We start from the raw sequence: 26,034 nt of genomic DNA on the forward strand, positions 1-26,034 counted from the left end.
TGCACTGATGCACTATGCGAATCACACTTGAGGTTGTTTGCGACAAAATAATTATTTCTACAACACCACTGCTAATTCTGATAAAACATCATTTACTTACTGTTTCAATGCGGAGGGGGAGGGGGGTAAACAGAAAACAAGTGTGGAAACACCACGCACTTGCCTTGAGACTAAAACTGAAATTACAGCTTTTTAAATAAAAAATTAAAAAATATTTTTAAAAAGCACAAAAAATCACAATGACTGAATTGTAATAATCTATAAATCACTTGCAAATCTGCTACAAAGACTATATCTACATCTGCATCTACGTAGTTACTCCAAAAGCCATTTCATGGTGCATGATGGAGGGTGCAGTACCCCTAACAGTGCTTTGTGTGTGTAACTAAAGGAGAACTGTACAATAACCAACAGTGTGTACCATGCATAAGTTGCAACAAAAAAGATTTTCTTTGTGGAATAATATCAAATTATGTAAGTGCTTAAGAGTTGAGCATGAACAACATGAAGAGCTGAACCATTCCTTGCAATTAATATGCTGAACTAACATTACTTGGTACAAATTCTGCTGTACTGTTGGCATCCAAGCTCTGCCGTAATGACGGTAAGCTTGAGGAATGCCATAATTATGACATTTCTGTTGGAACCTTCTGTCGGCACAGCACCGTGACTGATGGTTCATAGCCCCCCACTGGGAATAAAAGTCTCCTGCAATTGCATTTCTGAAAATGTTAAAATGTTTATATTATGTGATTACTGTGTTCATTGCAGGAATACATTCAATATCAACCCTTCAAGGAGTTGAAACAGAGTAACCCATCTCACATAGCATTAAAATAAATAATAAACAATACAATGGTTCACCTCCAAGCAGTTTGTTACAATACATTTAAACATATCATTTTTATAACTTCCGTATCTGTATTTGAGAACTACTTAATAGCTAGTTAGAGTATTTTCAGAAATGACAGCTGCTTTTAAATTGTACTAGCACATCGAGCAAAATCATTGCAGGTTCACAAAAACATTTGACTTCTTCATACATCCGTCTTCTGACAGATCATGAGACAACAGCTCTTCCTACAGCATTATGTAGTTAGACATCCCTACTACACACAGGGAAACTGTCTAGCTTGTTTCTTTGCAAGGTAAAATTTTACAACAGCTCAGAAAATTTCAAACGGTGAGAAACGAGAAGTTGTTTCCTATCACTGCCTCATGCAGTCATCTTGTCTATGAAACTACTATTGCCAATTAATAAGGTAATAAACTCAAATGATGAAACATAAATGTGCTGCTTATCTTATTGGTCTTACCCTTGAGTCTCAAATAACTGATAATAAAAATGGATTCAATTAGCCAAGATTTATTTTTTGGAGCATTTGTAAGAAACTTCAAATGGTATTTCCCTTGAATAGCAGAAAAGGGGCCGGTGAGCATAATACCCCTATCTGATGCACAGATTACCATCAACAGTATACAAACATGAGACACTGCAGAGAGATTGAAATTTAATTCAGGACACTGGGACAAAGTCTACTTGTCAGGAACTATACACAACCAACTCTCCTCCCCTTGCTGGGCGAATCCTGTATTGTAAATTTAATCGAGAAGAGAATGAAAATAATGTTGGTATACTGCACAGTTCAGAAGGTCTATCACGCACTGATGTTACAAAGGTTCCTTTTTTTGTCCCTACCCATAATCAAGAAACAAGCTGCAAACTTACTTCAGACAGGTTCTCTAGCTTTTGCTTGCAGTATACAATCTGGTCCTTTAGCTGTATAAATTACATTTTTATGTTTGGTGCATTCAAACAAGAAAAATACACTAAAACAAAAAAGAAATGGCTCTCACTGCCGACTTGAACCAAATACCTCTGTAAACCTTGTTATTAATAAATAAAGCTTGCTTTCCAGATACTGTCATAAAAAAGGACAGGTTCAAAGCAAGAGTTCTGGAGAAATACTACAGAAAAGTTTGTTGGCTATATTGGGAGGTGTCTGCAGTGTAAAAGTAAAATGACTCATTTCAAGTCATCATCTTTAATCCAACAAATGATGCCTGGAGCATGAAACAAAGTAACGGTGATCACTACCTGGATGCAAAATTAACGCATTCATTAACAACCTTATTACCATGCTTGATGACTTCTTTCCCCTGAAGTATATCTCAAATTAAACATATTTTTCTTTTCTTTACTTTAGAATACTCGTAGGATAATATGAAGTACATTTCCTTGATTGATCAGCCAGTAATAGCTCTGACAGCAAAGTAGCTCATTACACCAAAGTAGCTCATTACAAGAGCAGTGTGTTAATGAAGAAAGTAATTCCACATTTAAGTAAATGCATTCTTACTAGAGGGGGCAATACGGCAGCAAAATAAAAACAATATTGTCCATAGTGATAAAGAAAGATGAGCAGTCACTTTAAAGAGTAGATAACAAGTTGAAAACAGATATGTGCACTATGAAAAATGCCTTAAACATTTAAGTGTTATAGACAGCATGGGATTTTTTGATTTGATAAATAGTGCCCTAAAATATCTTAGATTAATATTTAAAAATAATTTCAATAACATACAATACTTGTTTCACTCAAAGAAGTAATACTGACCATAACATCTTTAAAATAAAAACTTTGTTTTGATTATGATTATGTCAACAAATGTTGTTATTGTATGTACTGACACAGTCATGGGTGGGTATATTTGGCCATTCATGTGATTTTGTGTGTGTGTGTGTGTGTGTGTGTGTGTGTGTGTGTGTGTGTGTGGGTGTGTGTGTGTGTGCGTGTGTGTGTGCCAAAATCTTATTAAGTCTATGTGCTGTGTCTATGCACCATATATCAAATGGCTATTTACTTTAGATATTTTTATTCACCAGAATACTTAAAATTATTTGCATAACCAGTTCCTTATGACTGGGACATTTTCCTGATTGAATTAAATAAGCTTTCAAGCATCTGAAAAAGAAAGGGCAAACAGAAATATCATTCCATGTTGCATGAGATTTAACTTTTCCCAGCTTCATCAAACTTTTGGATTCATTTATCTCATTACATACAATTTTCAAACCATTTCATTTTTTGTACTGGAGACATGTAAATATTCACAATAAAGAAAAATAACTGTGGAAAGTCCAGGATGTAATAACAATATGGTAAGGGTAGATGGGTATCACACAGAGGAGGCGTAGAGTTGTAGAAAGGCACAATGAAAAAGACTGCTAAAATATGTAAGTTTTCAGACCTTCCCTCTTCCAAAGTAGAAAATACACACGCTTGTGTGAATGTTTGTGTTTTCTACATCAGGAGGAGGGCTGCCTGACAGCTTAAATATTTTAAGTCTTTTTTCATTGTGCCTGTCTGTGACACTCTGCAACATTTAAAATAAAGAATATTTTGTAAGATAAATAATACACAAGTTTACATTATTTTATATACATTTCTGAGATACAGCTACATAAATACTATAGTTTTCAATATAAAAAAAAATAAAATATGTAATCCCTTGTTCAAACTGTGAAACAGTCCTCAATGAATTCATTGACAAAATGATAACACTTTTCCACCAGACGGGTGAAAAGCAATCTTCACTGAACCAACCTCCATGTTATGCCTTTTATTTTATTGTTAATTTTTCATCCAATATACTCTAGTGTTAAACATGAATTAGAATCAGACTCCTCTCATACACAAATATAAAATTTTATCTTTGTGCAATCCAGTTCAATAATGAGCTGGCATACAGGTGTACTTCTCATTAATGTCAATCCAGTTCAATAATGAGCTGGCATACAGGTGTACTTCTCATTAATGTAAGTCATAATTAGTAATTTCTGTTCATTATATGCACATACCTTGATGAAGGCACAGCATCAATTCTGTGTCCTGTATCAAAAGAATTTATGGCTTCACGGGACAAGATACGCCTCCGATCATGTTCAGGTTCCACAACAGTCCCACCTGACACTGAAAGACATGATGCAACAATAACACCTAAAAAAATGCTTTTAGTCTAGAAGTACAAAAAGAATGACATAACAGCAAACTTCCCCTGTACATAGCAATAAATCTGTAGAGGTTGCAGAAACTTAAACGTGAAAAATTAGCTGCGACAGCAATCACATTAGCACGAACACTGACAAGTATTACATCCCTGGCCCAACAACACTGCCAAATTCCTAACAAGTTGTCCACATTAGGGGAAAAATGGATGCGAAGGGGCAATGTCAACTATTGCTAGAAACAAAATTCACATATAAGGCAGAATGCAAGTGATGAACACAGGCCAATGAAACACCTATTAAAAAAAAAGTCATGGATACATTGGTCGAGAATTTCAAAATTAAATTCTATTTCATTTTTCAGTTCACTGACAAAATATGGAAATACAAAGTTAGTGCCATCACAGTAGGGCAACGAAGTGAACATGATTATTTTGAAGTTGTACTAATGAAGTGATTACACAATTTTTTTAAACTATGATACATAACAAAACCGTAGACAGGAATATAGTCCCAACTGGACAATAAACACTGACATGGATCACCGCACACAACAAGTACATAACCAGGCTTAGGACCAAGTAGATTATGGATATCTATGATTACTGTAGGCTGGTATTTTGTGTACATGATGGTAGCTTCCCATCTAGAACAAGAGAGATTACTATATTATGTAACTGACAGCCAGTAAATGCTAGCATATAAACATAGCTTAGTAATGTGCTCATCCATAAATACAATGTAAGCATGTAACATAGTATAACAGTTATAAACTGCAAAATAATAAAGCAGCTGGATAAGATTCAATTCATGAGAAAAATTATAAGCTGTGGATGGTACTTGTGCAAGGTAAATAACCTAAAAAAAAAGGAACAATAACCAAGGCGTGGAAGGGGGTGGGAGGAGGGAGTGAGGGGGCACAGATGGGGGAAAGAGAAGACAGAAAACAAATTTAAAAGAACAAATGACATAATACATCTACACGTAGAAAGTGCCAACTGAAAGATAAACATTGATTTAGGTCAAAAGCGGACATAGGGTCATATAGGTACAGGTACACATAATGGTAGGCTCACAAATAGAGCAAAAGAAGTTATTATGTTATCTAATTGACAGCTATAAATCAAAATACATGATCATTGTTTAGTACTGAATACATATTAAGATACATCATAGGTACATAACACAGGACAACAGCTTTCAAAGTGACCTAACAAAACAGCTGGATAATGTTGGATTCATGAGAACATTATACACAGTGGGTAGTACTTTCGTAAGATAAGTGATATAAGAAAACAATTGGGGGATGGGAGTTGTGGGATTGAAGAGGGGGAAGGGGAAGAGGGGGCAAAGGGGTTGGAGGGGAAGGTGACATAGGGGACAGGGGGTGGGCATGGGGTAGGGGGGAGAAGACAGGGATAAGAAATAGATTTTTTTGGGAATAACAGCCCTATATGTACAAAATACATAAAATATCTAAAAACTTAACAGTATAACTTAACAGTGGAAGATAATAGAAACTGCTCTTGACCACAACACAGCTCACAGCACAAAACAAGAACTAAACCAGGAGTAGGGTTGTACATGTCAGAATGGCATCAGCTGCTCAGGTGGGCATCTGAGGTGTTTTTCCTGCAGGTAAAACAAGAAATGTCAGGATTCCGGGGAAAAAATGGGTTTTATTTGCAAGAACTACAACAAGGGGACATAATATTCATTAAAACTGCCTACAGCCGCGGATTGAACTGCATATGGTATGGAAAGAGCATTTCGCTCTCTATAGGAAGGACTGGTGGACACATCCAGATGGTAAGGAAGCTGGCAGGTAAGACAATGACCTGCTGTTGCGGCCGCTACCTCACTGACCCTCTTACATACCTCACATGATGGCACCCGGTCCTCCCATTGGTGAGTCTGTGGCAGAAAGTTGGCATCTTTCACTCAGCAATACCATGGTGGCATCGCTCGCTCAGTGTAATAGCGTGGGAGCCAACCACACATACTGCAGAGTAGTTTATGTAACTGCTCACACCACTGCCTGAGGCTAAGTTAAAATGATGGAAGTAGAACATAATAAAATTTTTTACAATTATTACCAGTTATAATGTACAGGATTGAATAGATAATGGATATCTATGGTTACTCTATATAGGTGTTACATGTACATGAGGTAGGCTCATACCTAGAGCAAGAGAGATTATTACATTAACTAACTGACAGCCAGTAAATGGAAGCATATATACAAAGCTTAGTAGTGGGCACATCCTTACATACAACACAGGCATGTAACATAATACAACAGTTATGAAGTGGGAATTAACAACACAAGTAGATTATATTGGATTCCTAAGGGAAATTATAAGCAACAAATTGTACTTTTGTGAGGTAAATAACTTAAGAAAAACCTAATTCATGGGGAGGGATGGGAGGAAGATAAGATGTGGGGAGAAGGGAAGGTAGAAAACAAATTTAAAAGAACAAGTGACTCAAGAAAACTACAAAACTACAGACTACCTCATCCCCCACTCTACCCGGCTCCCTCACTGGGTAGGCTGTTGGGTTTTCAGGTTATTTACTTAAATGAAAGTATCATTCATTGCTCATAATTTTTCTCATGAATATAGTCTCATCCATTTGTTATGTTAGTTTGCACTTCATAGCTGTTATACTACATTATGTACCTATGTTTTATCTAAGGATGTGCCCGGTACAAAGCAGTGTGAATATGTTTCCATTCATTGGCTCTCAATTACATAATGTAATAATATTTTTTGCTCTACGTATGAGCCTACTATCATGTACATGTAATACCTATATATAGTAATTATAGACATCTGTAATCTATTCTACCCAATGCCTGGTTATGCACTTGTTTTGTGCTTTGAGCCATGTTACGCCATTTTGATAGTGGCAAAGATTCGGAAAATTTTTGAAGTTTCTGCACTGTGCTGCTGACCCATCACTGCGTAGCAAATATGTGTGATTTTTCCAAGGCGACACTTTAGATCTTCTATTAATTTCTCTATAAAAGCATGTACAGCAATTGTGTCATGTTTCAGGCTGTCACTTATTGTGCAGTAGCTGATGCTGTTGATGTCCAAGTTATTTCTAGAAGGTACACAACAAATGGGTGTAAAGGTGCTTGGCTGTTATTCCAGTGAAAACCTTGAGCTTCATCTTGCACAATGAATAAATAATTTTCAGCAAAATCAATTAATATGACCAGTTCAGTTGGCCTGAGGCTTTCTTTAATGCATCTGAGGTGCTTGCTTTGGTGCTTTGCAATATGATGATGAGTGGAAAGCTTGTCAATTTTTGGAATCAGGTCTTCAGTAAAATTTTCAGCAGTCATCTGCTTACTTTCTAATGTATCTCTGTCAATGTGCCCCCACTGTTTGAACTCAACCATATCATCTGGATCACTGTCTTCACTACTGTTTTCTAAAATCTGTTGCAGAAGTTCTTTTTCTTGCCAAATTTCACACTGATGAAGTATTCAGTCTTTGGATTCCAAATCACACCCTATTTTAGCAAACAGGTTCTTCTAATCTTATTTAATTGGACTGCTCTTAAGCATCAATTTTACACTTTGGTATCAATTGCAAACACAGACTGAGTGGGTTCCTGCAGCACCTACAGTGATGCATAATTTTGGCCTCAATACACAAAATTTGGAAAATCCAATTTCAGGCCTGTGCTGAAATCGATACACTGCAAACTTTTCTTTCAAATTATTCCTTAGAAGGTATTTTTGCATCAAAATTTTCTAATTTTCTTTCCATCTATTCTAATTGATACACAGTTTTTCTTATGTAGGAAAATTTTGCTAAATTTTCATTTTGAAAAAATGTTACTACTCTGAAAAAATGTTACTACTCTTTCTTCTACAGCACCTGGAATCTTCTTGCCACATTTGTTCTTTGCCAGAGCTAATACACTATTTTCTGCCTTTAACCTCCTAGTTGTTTTTATATCCTTTCTGAAATGCCAAATTCTTGAACTGTCTCTCTAATATTCCAACTTTGAGGTACTAATGTCAAAATCTGAATTTTTTCATGCTGATTTGACAATTGCAACTATTGGTTCAGTTCTTTAAGCAGCTACTTAAAATCTTCACAATCAGGGCATGCCTTGCTTGTACTGGATGTCTGAAAAGCTTTTGGGTTGAAGCCTCCTGTGGCACCAATGTTATTCACAACTGCCTCTTGAGTTTCACTTATTTTTCATTTTACATAACCTTTAGCATCCCTTGTTGATAGTCTCTGAAATTTTAGAGGGGAGGCGTCAAAAGCAGTTAAGACTTGCATTGAGTGATTCTGCTGGGTATAACTCTGCTTCATCTTCTGACTGGGACGAAGATGACTGAGATTTTTCTTCTTTTCTAGCTGAATTTTTTTTTTTTTTTCTACACGTTGGACAGATCTTCTGACTAAGTTTCACATCACTCTTTGTTGCAGCTTTCAATTTGCTATTTCTACAGTAACAATCCACAAACTATTTTTTACAGAATGGCTCTTTGCACCAGAAGGGTCATAACAGGATATCTGTAGAAGCTCAGATTTGTCTAAAAGTATTATTTTGTGATGAAAGCATATTTGTCCATTTTCAGTATGACATATTTCACCTTTTAGCAATTGTTGTTCTGCTGAAAATTCTTTGATATGTTTGAAGACCTGTTGATGTGTATATGTTTTCATATGACATGCATCATTATCTGCAAGGCCAATACTACATGGCATTGAAAGATTTTTGATATCCATTAAACTACAATTCAATTTTTAATCCTAACTGCCTTTGCGTTCAATATTTGATAAAGCAAAAGTTATGTATATTTTCAACTGGAAAATATTAAACAGTCATAGATAATTAAACCCTCCCATGGCACACCACCTTATTGTAGGCACCTTCAGTGCCGGGTGGGAGGGTTTACATGCTCTCGTGAGGTCGAGAGCTGTGCTGGTGGTAGCGTAGCTACTGGCAGGTCACCCAAGATGGGGTGGTTATGACTGAGGAACTTGATGAAGTGTGTCCCACACCATATGGGAGGGGGGACTTATTGGATAGGTTGTCAACCCCACTAGGGGAGCTAACCTCGAATGAAGGACCCAGTCCTCCAGAATGGAGGTTAAGTACAGGGTTGATGCCCCTGCCTTGTAAAAAATCTGTTATTGTGAGTATTTCAACAAGAAATGCTGGACTGCCCCTACAAAGACAAACTGTGCTAGGAAACAGGAATATGGATATAAAGTCTCTCTGAGTCCAAAGATGTAGGAGAACCATGCTGGAGAGGGCATAATGGAGGAAACTAGTTGTGAGGCTAAGGCCCACACAGGGTTGTAAAGCCGCGAGAAGAAGAAGAAGAAAGTAATGGAAACTTTTGTATGGAATTTGGGAATAGAACTGAAAAAAAAATTAAATGACCAGATAGACATTTCTAAAAAGTAAGACACCTTGAAATAATTTGTACTTACAGAAAAACACATTTATGTAGTACTGACAACAGACTTTACATCATTTAAAAAAGCACATATTAAGGGTGGTGAGCACCAACCAGGAGTAAGTGAAACTCAAGTAGTAAGTTACTAAGAGAGAAGGTAATCGGTGACTTCCAGTTTATAGTACTGAATTAAAGGAGTAAATTACTCTGGGAGTAAATTTTTCATTTAATTCTGAAGTACATTTATTTACTCCAGTAATATCCATCATACTACTGCTGGAAGAGCTTTTAACAGTGTAATAAACAGTTTAATTGCATTATAGCCACTGTAAATGCCCATGCCACAGAGCCAAGAAAATATATCAAAGAACAAAAGGGGAATTCTATCGAACCGGTGGATTCCCAAGTGTCGTAGGGGCCATAGATTGTGTACATATATCTATACTTTGTCCTTCTGCGGCACAAGCAGAACTATACAGAAATTGCAAGAATTTCTTTTGTATCAATACACAAATCATCTGTGATGCCAATATGAAGATTTTGAATGTGGTAAGCTGTTGGCCGGGTTGCACACATGATGCATGCATTTGGGGCATTAGTAGAGTCGCTGCAGAATTTGAAAATAGACAGTGTGATGGGTTGCTTGTTAGAGATAGTGGATATGCTCTCTCCAAACACCCCATGATGTCTGCATTCAGAGCCCACACAGGAGCCGAATGGCGCTACAATAGGGCCCATATTGCTATCAGATGTGTAATAGAGTGAGCGTTCAGTGTTCGGAAGAAACGCTTCCAAATTCTTACTAAAACAATGCTATTTATACCAAACAAGTGCGGAAATGTTATTGTGGCTTCTGCAGTTCTACACATCTTTGGAATATTAGTCAGAGATATGTTTCACCTTGATGCTGTGGAGGTGAGTGACACTGAACATTATGCATTTCAGCCAGAAGCAGATGCTACAGGCCAAGCTGTCAGAAATCTATTATACTTGATTATGTTAATTGAAATTATAGCTAGTTTGCTAGTAAACTTAGAAGTTAATGTAAAGACTTTTCCTTCTTAAATGAATAAATAAGCCCCTGGGTTGTCACTAGTGCAGTGAAAGTGACTTATTTTATTTATATGTAATTTTATAGTTATGATTAACATTTTCACATGATTTCTTAATTGAGTGCACAAAGTCATACAATGTTTTGATCATTTCTAAGAAAAAAGACTTCTTCTATAAGATTGCAAATTCAGATAAATATTCGAATGTGGTATTAACAAAAGTTAGAACCGACACTGAAATGATAAACACACATGATCTGCCATACAAGAAACAAGATGTTTTATACATATGAATATTGTCTTATTCATTCAAAAAACCCCAAATTTCTTGAGCACATTGGCTGTAGAACTGGAACCTGAAGTTTGCTCCACTACGTTCTTGAACTTACTCATAATTTCCATTTTATGGTTATGCTCTTCTTCCATGATTTCTCTTTGTCTTTCTATTAATACCATTTTACATTGTATTCCTCTTGTATTAAATGCATTTTTAAGGAATGAAGCTCATCTGCTTTTTTTCAGCAACTCTCGGTTCTTCACTACAACTATTTTTCTCTCCCTCTTTTGCTGTGCATATATTCTGATAAGCTACTACCAGAGAATGCAGGCCAAGGGTTCATGACTATGAGATGAAATTGCACCTTCAGTAGTTTCATTGTTACCTTCAGAGGAGTTATCACTGAAGTTCCTTGAAAGTATCACATTATCTTCAGATGTGTTATTGTCATTAACTCCAGCTATCCACTTGAAAACTTGTGGGATCATATAATCAACCATTTGGCTTATATCGGCGATCTTTGTCTCACTTACTCCACCACCAGTTTGAAATTGTTCTCAATTACATTTAGCTTTCATTTTCTTTGCTTTTGCTTTCATGTCCTTCCAAATTACTTTAAGCCGCTCTTGTGAGCTTTGTGTAAGAGCTTCTGCATTGTATACGATGTGTATTTTTTCCCATGCATCCTTTTTCCTTTTTAGCATGTTGGCATCATGCTCTCTTTTTCATTTTCTGGTATGTTTTTTGAACATTACTTGGCTATCTCCATGTTGCTACTAGCTCATATCTCAAACTGATGCTTAAATTAATACGTGTCACCAACCAGCAATGGACATTGGTAGCTGTAGAAGGCGGGGTTAACAATAGATTCATCCATTAGTAGCACATTTCTTTTTCATAATACATAGATATTATCATTAATTAGCATAATAACATTTGTTGTTGTTGTTGTGGTATTCAGTCCTGAGACTGGTTTGATGCAGCTTTCCATGCTACCCTATCCTGTGCAAGCTGCTTCATCTCCCAGTACTTACTGCAACCTACAACCTTCTGAATCTGCTTAGTGTATTCATCTCTTGGTCTCCCTCTACGATTTTTACCCTCCACGCTCCCCTCCAATGCTACATTTGTGATCCCTTGATGCCTCAGTACATGTCCTAAAAACTGGTCCCTTCTTCTTGTCAAGTTGTGGCACAAACACCTCTTCTCCCCAATTCTATTCAATACCTCCTCATTAGTTATGTGATCTACCCATCTAATCTTCAGCATTCTTCTGTAGCACAACATTTCGAAAGCTCCTATTCTCTTCTTGTCCAAACTATTTATCGTCCATGTTTCACTTCCATACATGGCTACACTCCATACAAATACTTTCAGAAATGACTTCCTGACACTAAAATCTATACTCGATGTTAACAAATTTCTCTTCTTCAGAAACACTTTCCTTGCCATTGCCAGTCTACATTTTATATCTTCTCTACTTCGACCATCATCAGTTATTTTGCTCCCCAAATAGCAAAATTCTTTTACTACTTTAAGTGTCTCATTTTCTAATCTAATTCCCTCAGCATCACCCGACTTAATTCGATCTACTCCGAATTTTTCTTTTGTTTCATTTACTGCTTGCTCAATATACAGATTGAATAACATCGGGGAGAGGCTACAACCCTGTCTCACTCCCTTCCCAACCACTGCTTCCTTTCATGCCCCTCGACTCTTATAACTGCCATCTGGTGTCTGTACAAATTGTAAATAGCCTTTCGCTCCCTGTATTTTACCCCTACCACCTTTAGAATTTGAAAGAGAGTATTCCAGTCAACAATGTCAAATGCTTTCTCTAAGTCTACAAATGCTAGAAATGTAGGTTTGCCTTTCCTTAATCTATTCTCTGAGATAAGTAGTAGGGTCAGTATTGCCTCACGTGTTCCAATACTGACCCTACGACTTATCTTAGAACATTTAGATTTTCCAATTTTAATAATTCAGTTTAATAATCTTTTCTAGCTTTTAAAATTATAGTGATGAAAATAAACTACACAAAGGGTTGTAACGAAGCAAGCTGGGATAATTTTAATTACCCTCTTGTTTTGCCATCTGCCTCCTTAAATAAGCCAATATAACCCAGATCCACACTCACACTTTAAGTCGTCAGAACATTAGAACATGGCGACCTGTGTGAAAGGACTGACAAAACAGGAATTTTAAGTCAAAAATGAGAGAAGCTGCTGTTATGTGTTGCTATAACAACCAAACATAATATGACAAGGGAATTACTCCAAGAAATTGGAACAGGTTCAAGTATCCAATGGAATGAGATTTAAATGGAAAAACATTGAAGAAATGAAAAATTCACAACGATAAAAATAGTAAAGAAGATTTCGACATATTTGTCTAAGAAGTAGTATGCATAGAATGCTTCAGCTAAGAACATCCAGTGCGGGGAGTATACAGCTCTCACATACATCGCGGGGACACAGGCACAGAAACCAATATACATCCGATGCCGCCGCACCAGCTACTGTTCACCGGTGTTGACCTCCCTTCACATCTGCTCACCTACACAACGAGAATCCTACACCGGGTGAGCGTGAAACAAAAATTGATTACTTTAGCACGAAGTGGCACAAGATACTGTTGAGTGAACTGTTATTGTGAAATTATCATATTTAAAGTTAGTTTTAAATGCTTACAAGAGCTAAGGCATAAAAAAGTATGAAAAATATATAACAGGTTAGGGAAATTCAAGGCCCCACTATGGCCATGATAATTAGCATAGTAGTGCCTGACTGGGCTGAGTTGATAAATTTAGTCAATTAAATACTCAGAGTGAAGGTTTAAATGCTCACAGTGCAACTAAGTAAACAACTAGACTTAGTAAATTCTGAATTAAATGCTCTGAGTGAAACTCTAAATATTCAAATGACAAATTTAGGTTTGTTAAACACCAAAGTCCACTATCAAAGCAAAGAATTTAGTAATCTGTGTGAAGGAATGGGTTCTTTGAAGACTGAGTTCGCCGCTATAAGTAATTAAGTAGAGAAATTAAAAGTACATTTAAAGAACGAGTTGACAAATCCTTTGACCACTAATATAAATCATATGTTTACTGACCTTAGTCAGAAACAGAATGACACTTTTCAAGATTTATCAAAAATGTTAGAACTTAACATTGAGAACAAATGCAATAATGTACAATCAGAACTTATTGAAAAGTTAAGATCTTTTGAAAACACATACAAAATTAAATATAATGATGTAAGACAGGGAATGAATACTTTGAAAGAGGGTGTAGATAAGCATAATGAATTAATGCCAATTATTCAGTCACAAATTACAGGTGTTAATACAATTACAGGTGTCAATACAGGGGTAGGTAATGTAGAAAGGAATTTCAAAGCAAAGACAGCTAACTCTGATATTATAAATATAATTAGTTGGAGGAACTATTTGGATAAATTACAGATCAAAAGGTTACCGAGAGAATAACATTGGGAGAACGTGTTGCCTATTCCTTCTTCTGAACTTAATGATACCAGGAAGGGTATGGACGACCTGTGGAGAGAAATTATGCTTATCCAAGACAAAGTAGAGAAAAGGGTAACTTCACCTAATGTTGTATTAACTAGTGAAGTGGTGACTGATTTGCAATGGGGAGCTAATTAAGGGTTATCTAGACAATTCCCTAAATTTAAGCCAGACAGAGATGTACATCTGACCTATTTCTTAGAACGATTTAACCAAAATTTGCCAAAAATTTGGGAAGATTCAAAGAAGATTGAATTTGCTGTGTGGTACCTTCTAGGGGAAGCCTCAGAATGGGGAACAGTAAATACTGAAAATTTTTCTTCTTGGGGAGACTTTCCGAATAAATTTAAAGAGAAGTACTGGTCTGCCAGTGCTCAAGAAAAGTTAATATCAGATCTGTGGGAACCAAAATATTATAATAATACTTGGCGTACTATGAGGAAATATTTCGATTTGCATTTAACACAATGAGTGTCAAAAGAACACTTTCATTTCGTCCAGAGTTCCTCCAAGCTGCAAATAATGAAAATAGTACATACTAGGAAAAAGTACAAAAGATAAGAATAGAATATAGATTACTCATGTTTTATAAACACCTGAAGTTTACGACTTGGGAAAAAAGAGAGAGAGAGAGAGAGAGAGAGAAAAGAAAAAGAGTTCTCACAATTTCTAAATATTAGTAAAGCTGACTAAAACCATGAGTAAATGCTCATGTCTTAATAACAAAGTAAAATAAGAAAAGAGTAGAGACACAGTTAAGTGAAAGATTGTTCAAGAGAGGACAGAGAATTGTTATGGAAAGGAAAAATATGTATATAAAGACATGTAAGAAATGTATACTGTTAAGATAGGAAATGTTATTAGGAGTGATATTATTTGCATAATGATTTTATATAAAATATCCTGTATTCGATCTGAAAGGGGGGGGGGGGGGGGACATGTAGTGATTTGAGAATTTCTGTGTAAATTCTAGAACCACTCAGCCTTCTACCGTCTCGAACACGATATTCTGGATATGAGTATGAGATGGTAGAATCCTACCTACTGCGCGTCATGTTTGTCGGTTGGACAGCACCAACAAGTACCTGTCGGGCAATCCATAGATGTTTTAGTGAGTGCGTAAGGAAGAACCTTGGAGTTTATAAGCAGCTCTGTGCTTATTGTGTCATGAACTATTGTTATTAAAACAAGAACAGTTGAAAAAGTACTCTTATGGACTCTTGACGCAACCTTGTTAAAGGCAAGACTCATTTTATGATTCATGTTAAGAATGGTCATGGTATCCAAGCCAACTTTCTTTTAACTGTAATTCAATTTGTTTCTAACGTCCGACTGAACGAGAGACTTGCAGGAAGTTACATTTTCATGTGGAAAGTGAGATTTTTGTTGTGTATGGAGGTCAAATCCATCGATAGTTGGTGAAAAGTAAAGTTTGTATGTCTACTTATTTCAAAAGCAGAAAGAGTCTAAAAATTCCTGTACCTAGCGTTATTAGATGGAGAAGAAGTCAAGATGGTTTCCAGCAGCTGGCTGTTGAGTAAAGAAGAGTGGCTGCAAATTCCAAGTAAGTGATCTCACAAAGAAGTGGAAGGTGGTTTGGGTGAATAAGCCAATATAACCCAGAGCCACTCTCACACTTGAAGTCGTCAGATCATTAGATGATAGAAATGATGAATACACTAGTGATGAGAATGGGGTATTTGAATCTATAACTAATAATGAGGGCAACGTGTTAAGTAAAGAAAGGATAAACGAGGATTTGTTGCATGAACAAGATCACATGGTAAACATAAAAGAAGTGTGTCAACCTGTAATAACAGCAAGTGTACAAGGTGTACAAGTTAAGTGTTTACTGGACAGTGTAAGTGATTCGAATGACATGTCGCAACCATTTTGAATCCATTAAAAACACAGAGGGTATAGTAATGCAAGTTTCTGGAATAAAAATTATTGGTGCTACTGGTAAGCTATCAAAGATTGTCAAACAAGAGGCACTACTAACTGTGGAATTGGCAGAACAGCTGTTGGAGTGCAATTTCTTGGTGATCCAAAATCTCAGCTTGATGTTATATTTGAGACTAATTTCCTATGCAAATAACAAGTAGGGGGTTCAACATTCTGTGTTGGATTTATTATGTGGCGATAATGCTTATCCCAGCTGTCTGTCTCAATTTTCATGTTTCCTGAGGCAGTCAAACACTTCTATCCTATCTGTAGTTTGTAAGTCAATCAGAGACATTCTATCTTTGACTATCATGTAATTTTGTGCAGTAAAATACTTACAAAAAGGTTTCTCTGGTGTTATCTGTGTGCATATGTGTATTATGTTGTGTTGGTTATAAGTGACAGAATCATCGGAGGATGGAAGGAAACAAATTGGTACTACAGTTAAATATTTTCTGTCAAACAAAAAGGTAAGTTAAACAGAAAATGAAAGATGTCCGTAATTTTGCTGATTAACTGATAACTGTGGTGTGAGAGTGATGTGAATATTCAGACAGGTCAAAGATTTGGTAACTTTTGTGATTTTATGATGATTTAATTTTCTGGTTAAATGAGAGTAGTGTTCAGAGTTGAGCAGACAAGTGGGGCAATGATTTGGTACAACTTCCATTCCAATAATTTTGATTTGAATAGTAATTGAATCACATGATGGTGACTTTATTCTTTTTTCATAACATAATGAATAGTAAATCTATGATAGTTTTTTTCTATTTTGCAAATGGGAAAGAAACAAAAGTCTTTCAAGTTTAACCAGTTTCAGACAGTTATGACTAAAAGTAAGTAATGTAATGTGCACCTGATTTTAAAATTTTACCAGTCCGCACCTTTAGTACTATAGTTAATTTTAGTGCTATTGTAATGTTATGAGAACTATGTAGTGTATTTATTTATGAAGTAATGACTATTATTTGCCATTAGTGTTAAACATTTTTTTCTTAGAATTAAGTTAAAAATAAAAGTAAGAGTACTAAAGGGGGATATTTTTTCTGAATTTTTTCATGTACTATGGCGGAGGAGAACCACATCCAAATTCTAGGCAAACAGTGCAACTGAGGCTGTTAATTGTTAAAATTAAAATTAATATTTACACAGTTGCTGATGGGGCCATGAAATGTTGAAGATATTTATATCCAAGGGAACTGATCGCAGTACATTTCCTAACTAGCTGCCACTTGGACCAATTTGAAGGCATGGACAGCTTTGTGTTAAAGATCATTAGAAGTGTGAAAGTGCTTGTGAAGTTTTTTGCCATCCAAAGAGGATTTATCTTGTTTAGCAAGACTGGACTTGTACAAAGTGATATGTGTTTTAAAATGTAATCTTTCTTTGCCCAAAAAGGACATCACTTATGATGAAGATGCCTAATTTTTATTACAAGTATAGCTTTGATATTGTACAACAATACACTGTATTTAAATATTTTGTATGGTGATTTTAGTATGGCCAGTTCACATAAGTGTAAATTTGAAAAAAACATATGTACTGTAGTTTTGATAAGATTTCTTATGTAATTTTTTTGTGTGTGTAGATTTTATACCCAATTTCTGGCGTCACTTGTGATCATTGAATTGCCCATTTAGCTATTAACACTATCTGGTCAATCCATTGAGAGAGTGATGTGATGAAGCAACTGGGATAATTTTAATTCCCCTCTTGTTGTGCTATCTGCATCCTTAAATTCATTTTTTCACTTTTAACAATTTACCATTAATATATGTGGATATATTCTGCATTTTCATAATAGAGAAAGGTTGACCCTCAGTTTTAAATAATGTAACACCAGATCTAATTTTGTGCTTAGTTTTATGCATGTAATTGGTTTTCTAATTTATTTTGAATATTACTAGTTAGTATCTTTCATTATAGGGTGAAATCAGTAATTGTTTCTAACTTCTAATCTATTGTTGACATATAAGCAAATGTAAATTCTGCACTAAGTATACACATTTGGAGAAACAGCTAATAGTAATTTTAAAGGCTCTATTTAGATCTATTTGAAAACATGTTAGCAAAGCAATCCCTTAATTAATTCCAAAGTAATTAACAGTTTTTAACAGTGATTTAGTCAAAAGTATTGTTTGTGTAACTATATAAGTTAATTTCATGATTTAAACAAATAATTCAGCTTAACCCTTGCAGCAAAAGAAGCTGTTAAAAAGACACTATTTTTCACATATTCTGTTAATTTAATGAGTTAAGGGGATACGGAATCGGATTTTGGGTTAAAAAATCGAATTTTTTTTTATTGGCGTATTATATTCTGCCATGTTTCCTCTTTAAAATGACGTATCATACATAGCTCTACTACAATTATAACTATTTTATTTTTATATATTTGTGAGATCGGGTATTGCGCTTTAGTTATACACGTCTCTCGTGGCTGACCATGAACTTTTTGGCAGTACCTTTAAAGTGGCATGAATTCAAATATCCCCGTTTCCAGCGACTATTTATACACTAGTTGCCCGAAAATGTTTCTCTCTGGTTTCCTCAAGTTACTCTTTGACTTTGTGGCGGGACTGTTTTGTAAACAGTGTGATATAAGAAAGTAGTTGTTGTTGAGTTATTTCGTATTTAGTGCTTCATTTTTCGCAGTGAAAATGCCTAGAGCTAAAGCAAAAGTATTTAAAAAGCGTGTGAACTGGCAAAAGAAAAGAAATAATGATTCATTAGCAAAGCAAAGCAGTTCATCATCATCACTGTTGGAAAATGTGAATCCACTTATTACTGATTTGCCGAACGAACTTACACCAAATGAAAACAGTGCTTCTCATAAAAAACTAAGAGATTTGGAAGAGAAATATAATTTACTTGATAGAGGGAATGAAGTTTTTGAACTCATTGATACGAATATATTGTGTGAAGCTCTTGAAAACAGTTTGTGCTGCAAAAAATGTCATGGAAACGTTTCTCTGAAAGTAGAATCCCATGTTGGCCTGGCTGCCCAGTTTAATTTAATATGCAGTGTTTGTAAATACAGCTGTAAGTTTCCAAGTTCGGTTTCAGTAACTGTAAATAATGGATACAAGAAAACTGAACTTTATAGTGTAAATATTAGGTTAGTTTATGGATTGCGAGCAATTGGTAAGGGCAAAGCAGCTGGTGATATGCTATGCGGTGTTCTAAATCTTCCAAGTGCACCTTCAAAGTTTGAAGCTTACAATTATGTACTAGGATCTGCAGTTGAAGATGTAGCACAGAAGTCAATGCAGGTTGCTGTGGAAGAAGCAGTGGAAGAAAATGACGGCAGTCGTGACCTCACAGTGGCGTTTGATGGCACGTGGCAGAAAAGGGGCCACACCTCCAACAATGGTGTTGTAACAGCAACTAGTGTTGATACTGGCAAGGTTATTGATGTTGCAATAATGTCTAAATACTGTAGGTGCACAGGCAGGCTGAAAAATGAACACAGTGATGACTGTATTGCTAATTATTATGGTAGTAGTGGTGGCATGGAGGTTGCTGGGGTGAAGAAAATTTTTCATCGCTCTTCACAGTGGTATAATGTTCGCTATGTCAAATATCTGGGAGATGGTGACTCTAAAGCATTCAAAGAAGTTTTGGAAAGCAAACCATATGGGAACAGTGTAAATATAAGCAAACTTGAATGTATAGGACATGTGCAGAAGAGAATGGGTGCCAGGCTGAGAAGGTTAAAATCAGTTATGAAAGGGAAAAAACTAGATGATGGGAAAACCTTGGATGGCAGAGGAAGATTGACTGATTCCATAATAGACCACATTCAGAACTGCTATGGCCTTGCAATCAGGCAAAATACAGGCAATCTTGAAGAAATGAGGAGAGCTATATGGGCTTTATATTTCCACACCGCATCCACGGATGAGCATCCACAACATGGTTTGTGCCCCAAAGGTGAAAACAGCTGGTGTAAATACAATAGGGGACTAACAACAGGAGAGAAATACATTCACCACCACAGTCTACCATCAGCCATCATGGCAGAAATAAAGCCCATTTTCAGAGATCTGGCTGACAGAAGTCTTCTGATGAAATGTCTTCACGGAAAAACGCAGAACCCCAACGAGTGCTTGAATAGTGTGATATGGCATCGTCTCCCAAAAACAGTGTTTGTCGGAATTAATACTCTACATTTTGGTGTGTATGATGCTGTGGCAACCTTCAATCTTGGAAATATAACTAAATGCCAGGTCCTTCAAAAGTTGGGTATGTGTGTTGGTTCCCGTACGGTACGTGCTATGTTCTTTTTAGATCAGCACAGACTAAGGCATGCTGATAATATAATCAAGACATTAGTGAAAAAAGCAAGACAGGTGCAGAGGGGTGCCAAAAGAAGACTTGAAGATGATTATGAAGACTGTGAAGGGGGTATTAGCTACGGATCAGGAATGTTTTAATCTTCTTTCTCCGTTTCCCGTAAGTTTACTTTTTACTTCATCTAGGAACATTATCTCAGGTACTGGTCAACCTAGAAGTCTGAAATTTTTATGACGTAGTGACATAGGTCCCTATTACATACTGAAACAACGATTTTTTAATTACTTGATTTACAAAAGACTTAGGGGTGATAGTCTAGTAAAAAGCGATGGAAAAAATTTACTTAAAAATAAATGTACAATATCTCTGTAAGAAAATACTTTGACAATAAACTGTTGTTTCAGTATTGTTGTAACATATGAATGCACATACAGTAAAATTTTTACCTCTCTGTCTCCAGTAGTTTGTGAGAAAATGTTCCCTATAGTAGGCATATATTAACATTGCGGGGATAGGTGATTCCGTATTCCCTTAAAGTTTTAATTGTAATTTCTGTAAATTTAACTTTAAACAATGTGTAGTTTTGGCACCTATTATTGTGATGATATAAGGGCCTGATTTTTGGTCACGAGACAGTCAGTCCACTGCCAAGTTTCAGACGAGAAACCTGTGTTGCTTAGAACGACAACAATGCATCAATTTAACAGTGAAATATGTGTTACACCAATAGGCAGTGCGTTAAAGCAATGACAGTGACTGTTCAAATTATTTTAAAGACTGTGAACTATGTGGTTATGTTTTCACTGCTCATTGTAGCAGTATGTGGAGGTTCACCTGCAAACTATTAATGAGGCTTATGGTAAGTTTAAACAACAGCGCACTAGCCATATATATATAACTGTGTATTATTGGGGGGTTGTGCAAAGTGAAAGTAAACTACAGTGAAATGCGAATGTGTACCTGTTGGCTACGCATTTCAGTAGTCAGTGCCCAATTTACAAACCCTGTTTTCCAGCCAGTGTAGCAACGGAGTACATCGACACTGAGGACAATCAATGAAGAGATAAAAAGGAGGCATAACCGCTACAGCGTGATGCAATAATGTCTTCTGACAATCGATATTTTCCGAGAAGGAACGTAATGCACGTGCTAGCAGTGTGCAGAAATGGCTTACTTCTTTAGTAAAAAGGCATTACTACTTTAGTTACAACTACAGAAGTAAATAGAAATTGAGCTTTCCATTAGTTACTAAAAGAGTATATTACTACAGAAGTAATTTACTAAAGTGGTCCAGACTAAATAAGTATGAGTTACTACAAGAGTAATTTATACTAGTTTGGTGCTCACCACTCTAAATCTGAACATTTTTCACTACACAACTGTGTGCTTCAGAATAATTGTTGAAGCATGTATTTGAACTCCACTGTTGCCAGTAAACTTGCCGGTCTCAAAAATAAAAACTACTTCTGATCAAACAAAGTGAGCTCTTTTCAATGGTGCGAATGACAATACGATTTAACTGACCCCTTCTGAGATACGACCTCTTGAAAATGAACCAGAATTGACTAATTAAATTTTTGAGTTGACTTTGAACCTAGATAACTCGGTTATTATTTGAGTAATCTAGGTGCCAATTGTGGAGCTTTTTGATATGCTTACAGGCTCCAAATGAGTAAAGAATCAGCTTTAGAAAGTTATTCTTTCAGTAGATTCAAGCTGATAGAATATAGACAAAATGTTTTATGACACGACACTTTGATAGCACATTATGATGCACTTACCTTAATCTGAACTTTTAGTTCTGAAACTAAGCTACTGTACCCAAAAAGTTGAACAGAATCACCAAGATTCAGCATGACATGTCTTTTAGATCATGAGCAATGATAAAACAAAGTTAATAATTTATTCTGCATTATTGTACAACTTTTATACACAAGGAACCACATTATCTGAATAATAAAAGTAGCATAGTGGTGCTACGGATATTTTATACAGCAAGTTTTATAAATTTGATGAATGAGTATGGAGCTGTGTTATTGAAATTGGAGCATATTCATCATATGTTGACAAGACTCGTGTAATTATATTCCTGGGGGTATGTAACTTTTATTATTCAGATAACATGGTTCCTTGTGTATAATAGTTGTTCAATAATACACATTACTACCTTAATGTTATTCTAGCCATAAAATACAGATCTGAGAATCTGAAAATGACAACAAGTTACTGTCAAAACAGGTCACCAAATAAACTATTTCACATCAAGCGATCTTGGCTTCTAATGTTATAAATTACAAAATTAGATAGCCCAACCACTAGATGTAAATTATACAAAGGTAGATGTTTTTGGGTGTGAAAACTGCTTTTTCATACAGACATTAATGACCAGTTAAATGAAACCAAGAAAATAGTAGCAGGGAAACACTACTAAAAAATCTTAAGTTCTATAGCAGGGGCGGAAAATGAACTTACTCACATGTATCATTGGTGTGAAGTAAGAACACGAAAGAATAATTAAAAACAACTACACAAATACTTACTATAGTTTGCAGTATACAAAAAAAATATATAACATCCTTGATCAAGCTTTGAAACTGTCCCAAATGAATTCTTCAGTAGAACAACAACACTTTTCCACAAGAAGAGTAAAGAGCAATCTTTTCAGTGAACCAAGTTCCAAGTTAAATATATACCTCCCTACTATGTTATTGTGAACTTTTAACCCCATGTATTCTAGAGGTTGGACACAGTCTTAAACAAAAATAAATCATAAAACAAAGATATGCTAAAATTTTAATTCATTCATACAGACATATGACTGTGTTTAATGAGAGGACAGGACATGTGGTTTGTCTAGCTTTGATGAAGAAATCATACTGCAATTTGTCTGAAGTGATTCAGTACAATCACGGAAAACCTAAGTAGGGATGGTCACACAGGACATGAGCCTCCATTTTCCTGAATGTGAAGCCAGAGTCTTCACAAATGCACTATCACACCTCATTTCGCTATACACGACATGCATTTTTTTAGGTTTGCACATTCTTGGAAAAAGTTAGTTTGGTAATGAAAAAAATTGTACACTATTTGTTAGCTTCTTCACACTTTTCTTTGCACACAAGTATACACACTTGAGTATGTCAAGCACCAAGTAAAGGAGGAAAAAATAAATAAACGAAACAGAGGTGAAAAAGAAAAAAAGACGAGTGCCAATTTCAAATGAAAATAATAGCAGGCAACAAGGCCTACAAATCAAAGCAGAATGTTACCACTAACCTAATGAGCTACTACCATTATCAATAACAAAATTACAAAAAATGTGACAGTACTACACCTCTGGAGAAAACAGAGAACCAAAAAATTAAATTAAAAGAACATATAATAATCTAAACTCAGTCTTAAGTGGAAAGTATCTTACACTATTGAACAGTCACTCACTTCCTGTAAAAGGCAATGATTTTGCCAAGAATGGCATCATAGTACTGAATCTAAAGTCAATTTTAATAAGAATAGATGTCTGTTTCACTCCTGCAAACTTTATGTGATGAAAAACAGATGCTGTTCTAAAACTCCAGATCCCACAAGTTATCATCAGTATAAGATATCTAAAAATGTGATAACATTTACAGATAACACTTTATCTCCCATTCCATTTTGAAGTATCAATGTTCCATGATACAGCATCGTCATTCTCAGTAGTTAAAGCACAATGCCTGTTACAAGGGCATCGAAGAGAACATGTCAACATACAGGAAATTTCCCAAAGTAATTTATTCACTCTGGCGCAATAGAAACAAATCCTAGGAATTTTCATAGAGCAATGATGACAGAGTAGATTTTAAATCTTTGAACAATACATTAAGCTACTGGTACATATAATGTTTTTTTATTGGTGATATATATTTTTGTTTTTTTTTCCTCAAAAATATAATTACTGACCAAAAACTAACTTCAACAGCTAACAAAAGAATTTTTTTCTTTCTTGTGTATTGATGTGAAATCAAACAATTTAAAGCGAACATTATATATCAGGAACAATAGGGCTCAGCTATGGAAAATCAGTATGTTTGCTTGCATTGTGCCATTAAAATACAGAAAAAACATCAGAAAGTTAATGCTGACTGATTCTTCTGCCACTTCTAGGTAGAACAACTTCATATTTAAAGACAAGAAGCACAAAACTGTGACTATTCTAATACCATTCATTTATTTCATTAAACAGTTCTTGGCTTACAAAACCATCATCAGAATTTAAATGACTATTATTGTCAAATACTGTACAATACCAGTGAACAACATTGCAACACATACTATGCATGAAGAGATCCAAATGCAGAGTAATCTTTGATAGGGTAATGGTAAAATAAAATGTTAAAAGTTACTTGTAAATAAATATAAAGGCAACAAACCAGAAAAAATAGAAAAACTATGGGTGTAATAATTACACTCAAAGGAAGGGAAGATGTACATACAGCACAAGTCTAATAGCCTATATAAGGTGACACCCAAAACTAACTGGCACCGAACTGTTGTGCACGCACTTTAAGTAGTTAGGTGTTGAGCCACTACGTGGTTTTAGTTTGTGGTCTCCCACATTACTCAGTAAGCTGTCATCAGTCAGAGTTAACTGGTTGGTTTGTGGTGCTCTGTTGTTTGCATTCCTATTTCAACCGTTTGGTGAATAATGACATGGCTGATAAGAAAGAGAAAAGAGTTTGTGTGAAATTTTGTTTTATTTTAGGGTGGAGTTGAGATTAAAGCGGTACTTTGGCAAGCCTTTAATTGTGATACTTCAGTGAAATCACATGTCTACGTGTGGTTTTCTCATTTCAAATCTGGCAACACTCAATGATGAAAACATTGCCACAATCAAATGTGCAACTGATGAAAACCGTCGAAGGGCCATTAACCAAATTTCTGAGGAAATGAAGTGTCACGAAATTTTAACCAAAGATTTGCACGAGATGGGTGTCTGCAAAATTTGTTCCTTGTTAGCTCACAGATGACCAAAGAGAAAACCCCGTCAATGCTTACCGCGACTTGTAGAGTGATGTGCAGAACAATATCATGTTTTCTTAAAAGAACTTTGAATGGGAATGACAGTTGGTGCTTTGGGTATGACCCAAAGTCAAAGCAAGTGTTGAGCCAGTGGAATACTGAAATGTTACTAGAAACCAAGAAAGCAAATCAAGTGCATTCCAATGTGAAAAAAAAAAAAAATAATAATAATAATATTTTTCGATGTCAATGGCATCAGCTACAAGTAGTTTATTCCTCCAGGACAAACAATGAATCAACATTTTTATCTGTATGTGTTAAAAGATTACACAAGAGTGTGTGACACAAATGACCAGAAGTGTGGAGAAATGGGAACTGGTTGCTCCACCATGACAAAGCTCCGTCCCACACAGCTCTGACGGTTCGTGGAAAAAAAACAACATTTTGTTTATGTCTCATCCATCCTTCTCACTTGATCTGGCTCTGCCTGATTTTT

At 35.6% G+C, this 26,034-nt stretch overlaps 1 protein-coding gene across 1 annotated transcript in view; it reads right to left on the minus strand.

Moving 5' to 3' along the window:
• Positions 1 to 26,034, minus strand: part of LOC124613913 — a 132,397-nt gene that overhangs the window by 51,045 nt on the left and 55,318 nt on the right. Inside the window, exons 4-5 of the mRNA XM_047142665.1 lie at positions 3,863 to 3,974; positions 549 to 722 (exon numbers count right to left, since the gene is read on the minus strand). Of these exons, the coding sequence (XP_046998621.1) occupies positions 549 to 722; positions 3,863 to 3,974 (286 nt within the window). The remainder of the gene's footprint in view (positions 1 to 548; positions 723 to 3,862; positions 3,975 to 26,034) is intronic.

The sequence above is a fragment of the Schistocerca americana genome, chromosome 1 (genome assembly GCF_021461395.2).
Source record: "Schistocerca americana isolate TAMUIC-IGC-003095 chromosome 1, iqSchAmer2.1, whole genome shotgun sequence".
Lineage (NCBI taxonomy): Eukaryota > Metazoa > Arthropoda > Insecta > Orthoptera > Acrididae > Schistocerca > Schistocerca americana.